Source organism: Drosophila serrata, unplaced genomic scaffold (assembly GCF_035046125.1).
Source record: "Drosophila serrata isolate PLE 108 unplaced genomic scaffold, ASM3504612v1 contig_362, whole genome shotgun sequence".
NCBI lineage: Eukaryota > Metazoa > Arthropoda > Insecta > Diptera > Drosophilidae > Drosophila > Drosophila serrata.
The window spans coordinates 1,801,458-1,816,919 of NW_028257260.1; the positions used below are offsets into that span (position 1 = coordinate 1,801,458).

General features: G+C 47.7%; 2 protein-coding genes across 2 annotated transcripts; one reads left to right on the forward strand and one right to left on the reverse strand.

Moving 5' to 3' along the window:
- Positions 1-314: 314 nt before the first annotated feature.
- On the forward strand, positions 315-12,964 carry Muc12Ea (Mucin 12Ea). The gene has a single exon (XM_086839127.1). The coding sequence runs from the start codon at positions 319-321 to the stop codon at positions 12,424-12,426; it is 12,108 nt and encodes a 4,035-aa protein (XP_086695253.1). The 5' UTR covers positions 315-318; the 3' UTR covers positions 12,427-12,964.
- On the reverse strand, positions 12,632-14,249 carry LOC147642732 (antigen 5 like allergen Cul n 1). The gene is made up of 2 exons (XM_086839129.1): positions 13,442-14,249; positions 12,632-13,373 (listed from the first exon to the last, which is right to left on the reverse strand). The coding sequence occupies exons 1-2, from the start codon at positions 14,026-14,028 to the stop codon at positions 13,070-13,072; spliced, it is 891 nt and encodes a 296-aa protein (XP_086695255.1). The 5' UTR covers positions 14,029-14,249; the 3' UTR covers positions 12,632-13,069.
- Positions 14,250-15,462: the final 1,213 nt, after the last annotated feature.

Sequence of the window (15,462 nt, forward strand, 5' to 3'; positions counted from 1 at the left end):
AAAAAAACACAATCTGTCTGTATTTCAATGAATGAATGGTTTTGGGGTACTTGGGAACTTGGAACTTGGAACGTGGAACGTGAGCCCTCAAAGCCCTAACTGCGTCGCTGCGTTTTCAAAACCGTCGATAAGTCGGGCTTATGCAAGCCCGTGCCAGGCTTACGGAATGGGTGCGTGACCCAAGCTGGCCAGCGCATCCGTTAGTGGGGGTGGTGTCCGGAATGCGAATTCCCGCACAGACTTAAATACTCGCCTGGCCGAAACGCCAGGTTCAGTAACCAAAGGGCGCTGCCCGAGTGTCGACAGTCCCCCCACAAGATGCAGCTGCTCATCGTCTGCCTTCTGGCGGCCACCACGGCCGCCTTCACCATGTTCGGTCCGCACATTCGCATAGTGCCGGGCCAGCAGCCCAATGAGATTGTGCTCCATTTCCGTAATCCCTGCAGCAACAAGACGAGCACCACCACCCTGAAGCCACCGCCGCCACCGTGCCCCGATCATCCCACGACACCAGCCTGTGAGCACCGCATCACTAGTCCGGTTCCCACAAAGCCACACTGTCCGCATGACACCACCACCCCACATAGTTGTGGACAGGAAACCACTACGAGCAGTCCCACCACGCCAAAACCAACGTTCTTAACCACCATAGGAACCACTCTGAAGCCAACACAACCGACCACTCTGAAGCCAACAGAGGGAACAACTGCCAAACCAACTACTCTGAAGCCAACAACGGTGAAGCCAACAGAGGGAACAACTGCCAAGCCAACTACTCTGAAGCCAACAGAGGGAACCACTGCTAAGCCAACTACTCTGAAGCCAACAGAGGGAACAACTGCAAAGCCAACTACTCTGAAGCCAACAGAGGGAACAACTGCCAAGCCAACTACTCTGAAGCCAACAGAGGGAACAACTGCTAAGCCAACTACTCTGAAGCCAACAGAGGGAACAACTGCAAAGCCAACTACTCTGAAGCCAACAGAGGGAACAACTGCCAAGCCAACTACTCTGAAGCCAACAGAGGGAACAACTGCCAAGCCAACTACTCTGAAGCCAACAGAGGGAACAACTGCTAAGCCAACTACTCTGAAGCCAACAGAGGGAACAACTGCTAAGCCAACTACTCTGAAGCCAACAACGGTGAAGCCAACAGAGGGAACAACTGCTAAGCCAACTACTCTGAAGCCAACAGAGGGAACAACTGCCAAGCCAACTACTCTGAAGCCAACAGAGGGAACAACTGCCAAGCCAACTACTCTGAAGCCAACAGAGGGAACAACTGCCAAGCCAACTACTCTGAAGCCAACAACGGTGAAGCCAACAGAGGGAACAACTGCTAAGCCAACTACTCTGAAGCCAACAGAGGGAACAACTGCTAAGCCAACTACTCTGAAGCCAACAGAGGGAACAACTGCCAAGCCAACTACTCTGAAGCCAACAGAGGGAACAACTGCTAAGCCAACTACTCTGAAGCCAACAGAGGAAACAACTGCCAAGCCAACTACTCTGAAGCCAACAGAGGGAACAACTGCCAAGCCAACTACTCTGAAGCCAACAACGGTGAAGCCAACAGAGGGAACAACTGCTAAGCCAACTACTCTGAAGCCAACAGAGGGAACAACTGCTAAGCCAACTACTCTGAAGCCAACAGAGGGAACAACTGCCAAGCCAACTACTCTGAAGCCAACAGAGGGAACAACTGCTAAGCCAACTACTCTGAAGCCAACAGAGGGAACAACTGCTAAGCCAACTACTCTGAAGCCAACAGAGGGAACAACTGCCAAGCCAACTACTCTGAAGCCAACAGAGGGAACAACTGCTAAGCCAACTACTCTAAAGCCAACAGAGAGAACAACTGCTAAGCCAACTACTCTGAAGCCAACAGAGGGAACAACTGCTAAGCCAACTACTCTGAAGCCAACAGAGGGAACAACTGCCAAGCCAACTACTCTGAAGCCAACAGAGGGAACAACTGCTAAGCCAACTACTCTGAAGCCAACAGAGGGAACAACTGCCATGCCAACTACTCTGAAGCCAACAGAGGGAACAACTGCTAAGCCAACTACTCTAAAGCCAACAGAGGGAACAACTGCTAAGCCAACTACTCTGAAGCCAACAGAGGGAACAACTGCCAAGCCAACTACTGTGAAGCCAACAGAGGGAACAACTGCCAAGCCAACTACTCTGAAGCCAACAGAGGGAACAACTGCTAAGCCAACTACTCTGAAGCCAACAGAGGGAACAACTGCCAAGCCAACTACTCTGAAGCCAACAGAGGGAACAACTGCTAAGCCAACTACTCTGAAGCCAACAGAGGGAACAACTGCTAAGCCAACTACTCTGAAGCCAACAGAGGGAACAACTGCCATGCCAACTACTCTGAAGCCAACAGAGGGAACAACTGCTAAGCCAACTACTCTAAAGCCAACAGAGGGAACAACTGCCAAGCCAACTACTCTGAAGCCAACAGAGGGAACAACTGCTAAGCCAACTACTCTGAAGCCAACAGAGGGAACAACTGCCAAGCCAACTACTCTGAAGCCAACAGAGGGAACAACTGCTAAGCCAACTACTCTGAAGCCAACAGATGGAACAACTGCTAAGCCAACTACTCTGAAGCCAACAGAGGGAACAACTGCCAAGCCAACTACTCTGAAGCCAACAGAGGGAACTTCTGCGAAGCCAACTACTCTGAAGCCAACAACTTTGAAGCCAACTGAGAGAACCTCTGCTAAGCCAACTACTCTGAAGCCAACAGAGGGAACAACTGCCAAGCCAACTACTCTGAAGCCAACAGAGGGAACAACTGCTAAGCCAACTACTCTGAAGCCAACAGAGGGAACAACTGCCAAGCCAACTACTCTGAAGCCAACAGAGGGAACAACTGCTAAGCCAACTACTCTGAAGCCAACAGAGGGAACAACTGCTAAGCCAACTACTCTGAAGCCAACAGAGGGAACAACTGCCAAGCCAACTACTCTGAAGCCAACAGAGGGAACAACTGCTAAGCCAACTACTCTGAAGCCAACAGAGGGAACAACTGCCAAGCCAACTACTCTGAAGCCAACAGAGGGAACAACTGCTAAGCCAACTACTCTGAAGCCAACAGAGGGAACAACTGCTAAGCCAACTACTCTGAAGCCAACAGAGGGAACAACTGCCAAGCCAACTACTCTGAAGCCAACAGAGGGAACAACTGCTAAGCCAACTACTCTGAAGCCAACAGAGGGAACAACTGCCAAGCCAACTACTCTGAAGCCAACAGAGGGAACAACTGCTAAGCCAACTACTCTGAAGCCAACAGAGGGAACAACTGCCAAGCCAACTACTCTGAAGCCAACAGAGGGAACAACTGCTAAGCCAACTACTCTGAAGCCAACAGAGGGAACAACTGCCAAGCCAACTACTCTGAAGCCAACAGAGGGAACAACTGCTAAGCCAACTACTCTGAAGCCAACAGAGGGAACAACTGCCAAGCCAACTACTCTGAAGCCAACAGAGGGAACAACTGCCAAGCCAACTACTTTGAAGCCAACAGAGGGAACAACTGCCAAGCCAACTACTCTGAAGCCAACAGAGGGAACAACTGCTAAGCCAACTACTCTGAAGCCTACAGAGGGAACAACTGCCAAGCCAACTACTCTGAAGCCAACAGAGGGAACAACTGCTAAGCCAACTACTCTGAAGCCAACAGAGGGAACAACTGCTAAGCCAACTACTCTGAAGCCAACAGAGGGAACAACTGCTAAGCCAACTACTCTGAAGCCAACAGAGGGAACAACTGCCAAGCCAACTACTCTGAAGCCAACAGAGGGAACAACTGCTAAGCCAACTACTCTGAAGCCAACAGAGGGAACAACTGCCAAGCCAACTACTCTGAAGCCAACAGAGGGAACAACTGCCAAGCCAACTACTTTGAAGCCAACAGAGGGAACAACTGCCAAGCCAACTACTCTGAAGCCAACAGAGGGAACAACTGCTAAGCCAACTACTCTGAAGCCTACAGAGGGAACAACTGCCAAGCCAACTACTCTGAAGCCAACAGAGGGAACAACTGCTAAGCCAACTACTCTGAAGCCAACAGAGGGAACAACTGCTAAGCCAACTACTCTGAAGCCAACAGAGGGAACAACTGCCAAGCCAACTACTCTGAAGCCAACAGAGGGAACAACTGCTAAGCCAACTACTCTGAAGCCAACAGAGGGAACAACTGCTAGGCCAACTACTCTGAAGCCAACAGAGGGAACAACTGCCAAGCCAACTACTCTGAAGCCAACAGAGGGAACCACTGCCAAGCCAACTACTCTGAAGCCAACAGAGGGAACAACTGCCAAGCCAACTACTCTGAAGACAACAGAGGGAACAACTGCTAAGCCAACAACTTTGAAGCCAACAGAGGGAACCACTGCTAAGCCAACTACTCTGAAGCCAACAGAGGGAACCACTGCCAAGCCAACTACTCTGAAGCCAACAGAGGGAACAACTGCTAAGCCAACTACTCTGAAGCCAACAGAGGGAACAACTGCTAAGCCAACTACTCTGAAGCCAACAGAGGGAACAACTGCCAAGCCAACTACTCTGAAGCCAACAGAGGGAACAACTGCTAAGCCAACTACTCTGAAGCCAACAGAGGGAACAACTGCCAAGCCAACTACTCTGAAGCCAACAGAGGGAACAACTGCCAAGCCAACTACTCTGAAGCCAACAGAGGGAACAACTGCCAAGCCAACTACTCTGAAGCCAACAGAGGGAACAACTGCTAAGCCAACTACTCTGAAGCCAACAGAGGGAACAACTGCTAAGCCAACTACTCTGAAGCCAACAGAGGGAACAACTGCCAAGCCAACTACTCTGAAGCCAACAGAGGGAACAACTGCCAAGCCAACTACTCTGAAGCCAACAGAGGGAACAACTGCCAAGCCAACTACTCTGAAGACAACAGAGGGAACAACTGCTAAGCCAACAACTTTGAAGCCAACAGAGGGAACAACTGCTAAGCCAACAACTTTGAAGCCAACAGAGGGAACAACTGCTAAGCCAACTACTCTGAAGCCAACAGAGGGAACCACTGCTAAGCCAACTACTCTGAAGCCAACAGAGGGAACAACTGCTAAGCCAACTACTCTGAAGCCAACAGAGGGAACAACTGCCAAGCCAACTACTCTGAAGCCAACAGAGGGAACAACTGCCAAGCCAACTACTCTGAAGACAACAGAGGGAACAACTGCTAAGCCAACAACTTTGAAGCCAACAGAGGGAACAACTGCTAAGCCAACAACTTTGAAGCCAACAGAGGGAACAACTGCTAAGCAAACTACTCTGAAGCCAACAGAGGGAACCACTGCTAAGCCAACTACTCTGAAGCCAACAGAGGGAACAACTGCCAAGCCAACTACTCTGAAGCCAACAGAGGGAACAACTGCCAAGCCAACTACTTTGAAGCCAACAGAGGGAACAACGGCCAAGCCAACTACTCTGAAGCCAACAGAGGGAACAACTGCTAAGCCAACTACTCTGAAGCCTACAGAGGGAACAACTGCCAAGCCAACTACTCTGAAGCCAACAGAGGGAACAACTGCTAAGCCAACTACTCTGAAGCCAACAGAGGGAACAACTGCTAAGCCAACTACTCTGAAGCCAACAGAGGGAACAACTGCCAAGCCAACTACTCTGAAGCCAACAGAGGGAACAACTGCTAAGCCAACTACTCTAAAGCCAACAGAGGGAACAACTGCCAAGCCAACTACTCTGAAGCCAACAGAGGGAACAACTGCTAAGCCAACTACTCTGAAGCCAACAGAGGGAACAACTGCTAAGCCAACTACTCTGAAGCCAACAGAGGGAACAACTGCCAAGCCAACTACTCTGAAGCCAACAGAGGGAACAACTGCTAAGCCAACTACTCTGAAGCCAACAGAGGGAACAACTGCTAAGCCAACTACTCTGAAGCCAACAGAGGGAACAACTGCCAAGCCAACTACTCTGAAGCCAACAGAGGGAACAACTGCTAAGCCAACTACTCTAAAGCCAACAGAGGGAACAACTGCCAAGCCAACAACTTTGAAGCCAACAGAGGGAACCACTGCTAAGCCAACTACTCTGAAGCCAACAGAGGGAACCACTGCTAAGCCAACTACTCTGAAGCCAACAGAGGGAACAACTGCTAAGCCAACTACTCTGAAGCCAACAGAGGGAACAACTGCTAAGCCAACTACTCTGAAGCCGACAGAGGGAACAACTGCCAAGCCATCTACTCTGAAGCCAACAGAGGGAACAACTGCCAAGCCAACAACGGTGAAGCCAACAGAGGGAACAACTGCTAAGCCAACTACTCTGAAGCCAACAGAGGGAACCACTGCCAAGCCAACTACTCTGAAGCCAACAGAGGGAACAACTGCTAAGCCAACTACTCTGAAGCCAACAACTGTGAAGCCAACAGACGGAACCACTGCTAAGCTAACTACTTTAAAGCCAACAACGGTGAAGCCAACAGAGGGAACAACTGCTAAGCCAACTACTCTGAAGCCAACAGAGGGAACAACTGCTAAGCCAACAACTTTGAAGCCAACAGAGGGAACCACTGCTAAGCCAACTACTCTGAAGCCAACAGAGGGAACCACTGCTAAGCCAACTACTCTGAAGCCAACAGAGGGAACAACTGCTAAGCCAACTACTCTGAAGCCAACAGAGGGAACAACTGCCAAGCCAACTACTCTGAAGCCAACAGAGGGAACAACTGCCAAGCCAACTACTCTGAAGCCAACAGAGGGAACAACTGCTAAGCCAACTACTCTGAAGCCAACAGAGGGAACAACTGCCAAGCCAACTACTCTGAAGCCAACAGAGGGAACAACTGCTAAGCCAACTACTCTGAAGCCAACAGAGGGAACAACTGCCAAGCCAACTACTCTGAAGCCAACAGAGGGAACAACTGCCAAGCCAACTACTCTGAAGCCAACAGAGGGAACAACTGCCAAGCCAACTACTCTGAAGCCAACAGAGGGAACAACTGCTAAGCCAACAACTTTGAAGCCAGCAGAGGGAACAACTGCTAAGCCAACAACTTTGAAGCCAACAGAGGGAACCACTGCTAAGCCAACTACTCTGAAGCCTACAGAGGGAACAACTGCTAAGCCAACTACTCTGAAGCCAACAGAGGGAACCACTGCTAAGCCAACTACTCTGAAGCCAACAGAGGGAACAACTGCTAAGCCAACTACTCTGAAGCCAACAGAGGGAACCACTGCTAAGCCAACTACTCTGAAGCCAACAGAGGGAACAACTGCCAAGCCAACTACTCTGAAGCCAACAGAGGGAACAACTGCTAAGCCAACTACTCTGAAGCCAACAGAGGGAACAACTGCCAAGCCAACTACTCTGAAGCCAACAGAGGGAACAACTGCTAAGCCAACTACTCTGAAGCCAACAACTGTGAAGCCAACAGACGGAACCACTGCTAAGCCAACTACTTTAAAGCCAACAACAGTGAAGCCAACAGAGGGAACCACTGCTAAGCCAACTACTCTGAAGCCAACAGAGGGAACAACTGCTAAGCCAACAACTTTGAAGCCAACAGAGGGAACCACTGCTAAGCCAACTACTCTGAAGCCAACAGAGGGAACCACTGCTAAGCCAACTACTCTGAAGCCAACAGAGGGAACAACTGCTAAGCCAACTACTCTGAAGCCAACAGAGGGAACAACTGCTAAGCCAACTACTCTGAAGCCAACAGAGGGAACAACTGCCAAGCCAACTACTCTGAAGCCAACAGAGGGAACAACTGCTAAGCCAACTACTCTGAAGCCAACAGAGGGAACAACTGCCAAGCCAACTACTCTGAAGCCAACAGAGGGAACAACTGCTAAGCCAACTACTCTGAAGCCAACAGAGGGAACAACTGCCAAGCTAACAACGGTGAAGCCAACAGAGGGAACAACTGCCAAGCCATCTACTCTGAAGCCAACAGAGGGAACAACTGCCAAGCCAACAACGGTGAAGCCAACAGAGGGAACAACTGCTAAGCCAACTACTCTGAAGCCAACAGAGGGAACCACTGCCAAGCCAACTACTCTGAAGCCAACAGAGGGAACAACTGCCAAGCCATCTACTCTGAAGCCAACAGAGGGAACAACTGCCAAGCCAACAACGGTGAAGCCAACAGAGGGAACAACTGCTAAGCCAACTACTCTGAAGCCAACAGAGGGAACAACTGCCAAGCCAACTACTCTGAAGCCAACAGAGGGAACAACTGCCAAGCCAACTACTCTGAAGCCAACAGAGGGAACAACTGCCAAGCCAACTACTCTGAAGCCAACAGAGGGAACAACTGCCAAGCCAACTACTCTGAAGCCAACAGAGGGAACAACTGCCAAGCCAACTACTCTGAAGCCAACAGAGGGAACAACTGCTAAGCCAACTACTCTGAAGCCAACAGAGGGAACCACTGCTAAGCCAACTACTCTGAAGCCAACAGAGGGAACAACTGCCAAGCCAACTACTCTGAAGCCAACAGAGGGAACAACTGCCAAGCCAACTACTCTGAAGCCAACAGAGGGAACAACTGCCAAGCCAACTACTCTGAAGCCAACAGAGGGAACAACTGCCAAGCCAACTACTCTGAAGCCAACAGAGGGAACAACTGCTAAGCCAACAACTTTGAAGCCAACAGAGGGAACCACTGCTAAGCCAACTACTCTGAAGCCAACAGAGGGAACCACTGCCAAGCCAACTACTCTGAAGCCAACAGAGGGAACAACTGCTAAGCCAACTACTCTGAAGCCAACAGAGGGAACAACTGCTAAGCCAACTACTCTGAAGCCAACAGAGGGAACAACTGCCAAGCCAACTACTCTGAAGCCAACAGAGGGAACAACTGCTAAGCCAACTACTCTGAAGCCAACAGAGGGAACAACTGCCAAGCCAACTACTCTGAAGCCAACAGAGGGAACAACTGCCAAGCCAACTACTCTGAAGCCAACAGAGGGAACAACTGCCAAGCCATCTACTCTGAAGCCAACAGAGGGAACAACTGCCAAGCCAACAACGGTGAAGCCAACAGAGGGAACAACTGCTAAGCCAACTACTCTGAAGCCAACAGAGGGAACCACTGCCAAGCCAACTACTCTGAAGCCAACAGAGGGAACAACTGCGAAGCCAACTACTCTGAAGCCAACAACTGTGAAGCCAACAGACGGAACCACTGCTAAGCTAACTACTTTAAAGCCAACAACGGTGAAGCCAACAGAGGGAACAACTGCTAAGCCAACTACTCTGAAGCCAACAGAGGGAACAACTGCTAAGCCAACTACTCTGAAGCCAACAGAGGGAACAACTGCCAAGCCAACTACTCTGAAGCCAACAGAGGGAACAACTGCCAAGCCAACTACTCTGAAGCCAACAGAGGGAACAACTGCCAAGCCAACTACTCTGAAGCCAACAGAGGGAACAACTGCTAAGCCAACTACTCTGAAGCCAACAGAGGGAACAACTGCCAAGCCAACTACTCTGAAGCCAACAGAGGGAACCACTGCTAAGCCAACAACTTTGAAGCCAACAGAGGGAACAACTGCTAAGCCAACAACTTTGAAGCCAACAGAGGGAACAACTGCTAAGCCAACTACTCTGAAGCCAACAGAGGGAACTACTGCTAAGCCAACTACTCTGAAGCCAACAGAGGGAACAACTGCTAAGCCAACTACTCAGAAGCCAACAGAGGGAACAACTGCCAAGCCAACTACTCTGAAGCCAACAGAGGGAACAACTGCCAAGCCAACTACTCTGAAGCCAACAGAGGGAACAACTGCTAAGCCAACTACTCTGAAGCCAACAGAGGGAACAACTGCCAAGCAAACTACTCTGAAGCCAACAGAGGGAACAACTGCTAAGCCAACTACTCTGAAGCCAACAGAGGGAACAACTGCCAAGCCAACTACTCTGAAGCCAACAGAGGGAACAACTGCCAAGCCAACTACTCTGAAGCCAACAGAGGGAACAACTGCCAAGCCAACTACTCTGAAGCCTACAGAGGGAACAACTGCCAAGCCAACTACTCTGAAGCCAACAGAGGGAACTTCTGCGAAGCCAACTACTCTGAAGCCAACAACTTTGAAGCCAACTGAGAGAACCTCTGCGAAGCCAACTACTCTGAAGCCAACAGAGGGAACAACTGCCAAGCCAACTACTCTGAAGCCAACAGAGGGAACAACTGCCAAGCCAACTACTCTGAAGCCAACAGAGGGAACCTCTGCGAAGCCAACTACTCTGAAGCCAACAGAGGGAACAACTGCTAAGCCAACTACTCTGAAGCCAACAGAGGGAACAACTGCCAAGCCAACTACTCTGAAGCCAACAGAGGGAACAACTGCCAAGCCAACTACTCTGAAGCCAACAGAGGGAACAACTGCCAAGCCAACTACTCTGAAGCCAACAGAGGGAACAACTGCTAAGCCAACTACTCTGAAGCCAACAGAGGGAACAACTGCTAAGCCAACTACTCTGAAGCCAACAGAGGGAACAACTGCCAAGCCAACTACTCTGAAGCCAACAGAGGGAACAACTGCTAAGCCAACTACTCTGAAGCCAACAGAGGGAACAACTGCCAAGCCAACTACTCTGAAGCCAACAGAGGGAACAACTGCTAAGCCAACTACTCTGAAGCCAACAGAGGGAACAACTGCCAAGCCAACTACTCTGAAGCCAACAGAGGGAACAACTGCCAAGCCAACTACTCTGAAGCCAACAGAGGGAACAACTGCCAAGCCAACTACTCTGAAGCCAACAGAGGGAACAACTGCCAAGCCAACTACTCTGAAGCCAACAGAGGGAACAACTGCTAAGCCAACTACTCTGAAGCCAACAGAGGGAACAACTGCCAAGCCAACTACTCTGAAGCCAACAGAGGGAACCTCTGCGAAGCCAACTACTCTGAAGCCAACAGAGGGAACAACTGCTAAGCCAACAGAGGGAACAACTGCCAAGCCAACTACTCTGAAGCCAACAGAGGGAACAACTGCTAAGCCAACTACTCTGAACCCAACAGAGGGAACAACTGCCAAGCCAACTACTCTGAAGCCAACAGAGGGAACAACTGCTAAGCCAACAACTTTGAAGCCAACAGAGGGAACAACTGCTAAGCCAACAACTTTGAAGCCAACAGAGGGAACAACTGCTAAGCCAACTACTCTGAAGCCAACAGAGGGAACCACTGCTAAGCTAACTACTCTGAAGCCAACAGAGGGAACAACTGCTAAGCCAACTACTCTGAAGCCAACAGAGGGAACAACTGCTAAGCCAACAACTTTGAAGCCAACAGAGGGAACAACTGCTAAGCCAACTACTCTGAAGCCAACAGAGGGAACCACTGCTAAGCCAACTACTCTGAAGCCAACAGAGGGAACAACTGCTAAGCCAACTACTCTGAAGCCAACAGAGGGAACAACTGCCAAGCCAACTACTCTGAAGCCAACAGAGGGAACAACTGCCAAGCCAACTACTCTGAAGCCAACAGAGGGAACAACTGCTAAGCCAACAACTTTGAAGCCAACAGAGGGAACAACTGCTAAGCCAACTACTCTGAAGCCAACAGAGGGAACCACTGCTAAGCCAACTACTCTGAAGCCAACAGAGGGAACAACTGCTAAGCCAACTACTCTGAAGCCAACAGAGGGAACCACTGCTAAGCCAACTACTCTGAAGCCAACAGAGGGAACAACTGCTAAGCCAACTACTCTGAAGCCAACAGAGGGAACAACTGCCAAGCCAACTACTCTGAAGCCAACAGAGGGAACAACTGCCAAGCCAACTACTCTGAAGCCAACAGAGGGAACAACTGCCAAGCCAACTACTCTGAAGCCAACAGAGGTTACAACTGCCAAGCCAACTACTCTGAAGCCAACAGAGGGAACAACTGCTAAGCCAACTACTCTGAAGCCAACAGAGGGAACAACTGCCAAGCCAACTACTCTGAAGCCAACAGAGGGAACAACTGCCAAGCCAACTACTCTGAAGCCAACAGAGGGAACCACTGCTAAGCCAACTACTCTGAAGCCAACAGAGGGAACAACTGCTAAGCCAACTACTCTGAAGCCAACAGAGGGAACCACTGCTAAGCTAACTACTCTGAAGCCAACAGAGGGAACAACTGCCAAGCCAACTACTCTGAAGCCAACAGAGGGAACAACTGCTAAGCCAACTACTCTGAAGCCAACAGAGGGAACCACTGCTAAGCCAACTACTCTGAAGCCAACAGAGGGAACAACTGCCAAGCCAACTACTCTGAAGCCAACAGAGGGAACAACTGCTAAGCCAACTACTCTGAAGCCAACAGAGGGAACTACTGGAAATCCAACCGATGAGGACAGCACCACAGCATCTTTGCCTCCTTTCGTTATCTTTGATTCACTAACCACCGCAGCGGCAGCCTAGTTTTAATTTAAGAATCGAAAAAGTAGTTATAAGCTCTTTGAAACCCTTTTAAATGTTTGTACATATTTCTGTATTCCGCGAAATGACAATAAAGAATTGCAAAATTAATAAATTCATTTGCTTAGTAAAAATATATTAATACTACATTATGGGCCACAGGAAGAAATGTGTATGTACATAGTTTTTGAGAATGTTTGAGATTTAATTTTTGTGTTTCAAGCAAATGATAATTTTTTTATTTATAGTAATATTTCTTTCATTTATTTTAATTTCGCTCAAAGACGTGGGGTCAAAAAAGTCACTGGAAAATTATAATTACATTACAGAACAAAAAAAAAAAAAAAAGAATTAACTACAAAAAAAAAAAACATTAATTAAAATTTATCTGATATAGCTGCGTTATTGCTTTATAACCCTTATCATCCTTATAATCCAATTGTACTTTCAATAATAATTATTTTCTAAGCTTAAACAATTTGTAATAAAATCGTAACATACGTGTAATCTATAAGAATACTTTCACCCGATTTGGTAGTCCTTAAATCACATCACATAGTTTATCTTGAACATACAATACAAAGGATATACCTTTTGGGTACCAGGCAGGAAAATTGTAATAAAATCGATGGATAGAAATTCTGTACTAGAAGGGAATGTTGTTATCCAAGGTGTTGCCATCCTCGGCACTCTCCTCACTCTCATTGTCACTGGAGGCATCCTGCCAGTCGCAGAGTCCTGGAAACTTCTCACTGACCCGATGCTGGGGACACTTGGAGCCTGAAGGACCTGCCTGATAGATGGGCTCATTGAAGATATTGTTGTAGTCATAGTTGCAAGTGAGCATAAACTGATAACGATTGGATTGCGGTTCCAAGAAACGAACTCCAGCACAACCCACACGCTGGACACGATCCGAGACCAGCAAAGTGAAGTGACCGATCTTTTTGCTAAGAGAGAAAATAAATTGGATTAATTAAGGAAGTCTTTAAAAAAGGAATCCTACATCTTAACTCACCCCTGTGGATGCGGATGATAGCTCTCGATGAAGGTCTGATTGGCATCCAGATATTCGCGGAACCAATTGATCACAAACGATTTCATGCGCCTCGAATGCGATTTGAACTCTCGTCCGATCCAAAAGTAACCTATGTTTTGTCCACTGTATGGAAATCTCGGTGTATTCCGGCACTTGTCATGGGCAAACTGACACCTCTTGGCATGCAGGGCAGCCATCTGCTCCAGTTCCGTGTCCCAGCGAAGCAATGGCATACGGGTGGCACTCTGGTAACCTTCCAACTCACCACTGGCGATCCTTGACCTGGCCAGATTATGCATATCAAGGAGTAGTTGTCGTCGCCGTTGACTCATATCCAGGAGTTTTGGTTCCGGGCCACAGGTGGGGGCAAAGCTTCCATTGTTGCCACAGGCAATATGCGGTGCCTGCACCACATGGGTTCCATTGTACACCTGACAGAGAGTGGCGGCGCAATAACGTCCTCGGGTTGTCTGAGCTGAAGATCCTTCCACCAGCACAAGCAGAAGCAAGAGCACTGCGGCCATGAAGCTGCACTTGCTCCGTAATCTCGTCTTAGTCATTGGCATCTCAACGGTCAGCAGACTACTGAGCTGGGACAGAGCCGCAGTTTGGTCTTATGAATGGCACGACCTCGGCTTGCGACGCTGCTTTCCCACATTTCTCAGGGTTGGGCTGAGGTCTATAACTGGTTCCGATTAGAAGGAAATTAGCCAGAGCCAACGGAAGCAAGAGAATCATTGGTTAGTCAGCTGGTGAGCCCGCTTAGATGAGGACATCGAACAAGACAATTCTTAAAATAAAGGTTCTATCCATATAAGAGAATAATTACTAAGAAGAAGCTCTAACTAAGCTTCGTTAACAACAGGTTCTAGTACTTAATAAGCCATATTTATGATATGTTTTAGAGGTAGGGATATAGAAAGTATTTTAAATTGATTTTCAAATATAATTTAGACTTGACTTTATTGCTTAAAAAGCCCTCAAAATAATTTAGTTCATACAAATACTTTGTTAAAATCCTAATTGATCCTTGTAAGAACCTTGAACATGAAATAAAATATATTTAACCATAAATCCTGTCTAGAAAACTAGTCTGGTTGTACGAATAAACTATAAAAAATTCAATTGCAATGAGTTTTTCACTGCATTTTCACATCTCTGATCTTCGTTTTCATATTAATCCAACCGGTTTGCCATCGTCTCATCGCAATTGGTGGGTTCGATGGGGCTACCGTATAAGTGGTAATCAGTAAAGTATTTGCCGGCAAGTGTGGGAAAAATGCCCGTTTCAAGGAAATTACCAATAAGATGGGGAATTATTCTCTTTCCGCCTTGGGCAACATCAACAACAAATACACACAACTGACCAAAACCGACTAAAAGTCATTAACACGTAACACTAACAATAATAATAACAGCAGAACGTCGTAAACCCCTAAAGGGGATGTAAAATACTACATAGAAAATAAATAAGAACCTAGGTTCATTTTAAAAGTCGAATCTTCTATTCTCTTCTTTGAAATGAAATGTTTTTGTGGCTATAAGCAGAAATAAATCCAAATAAATAGAAACCAAAATACAGAAATTAAGAAGAGACACCGACAGAAACGTGCTTCACACCTAATTGGCGATAATTAAAATAACAATGCTCGTGGCTGAGGCTTGGCGTTAAGCGACAGCAACAACAATAAAGCCGAAATGCGGAATATGCAAAAAAATACATAGAAAAATAATAAAACAAAAAAAAACTTAAGTAGAAATGCTAAGCAGGTAACTCGACCCAAGAGATATCCAATAGCCGAAGTATGATGTGGTTTTTGAGCTACCTCTTCCATAATATCTCCTAAATTTTACTTCAATCTAAAAAATGTAGCATAAAATTTATTAAATTGTATTTGCTATATTAAATTATATAATTTTTATGTAATTTGGTTTAATAAGCTATTATATTTTGTATATTTTCCAGTCTGAAGATTGAGATCTGTTCAAGAACACTTTTT

Coding starts and splice junctions, on each gene's coding strand:
- LOC147642732 (XM_086839129.1), bottom strand. CDS start 14,028: ATGCCAATGACTAAGACGAGATTACGGAGCAAGTGCAGCTTCATGGCC. Junction 13,374..13,441: donor TATCATCCGCATCCACAGGG/GTGAGTTAAGAT, acceptor TTTCTCTCTTAG/CAAAAAGATCGGTCACTTCA.
- Muc12Ea (XM_086839127.1), top strand. CDS start 319: ATGCAGCTGCTCATCGTCTGCCTTCTGGCGGCCACCACGGCCGCCTTC.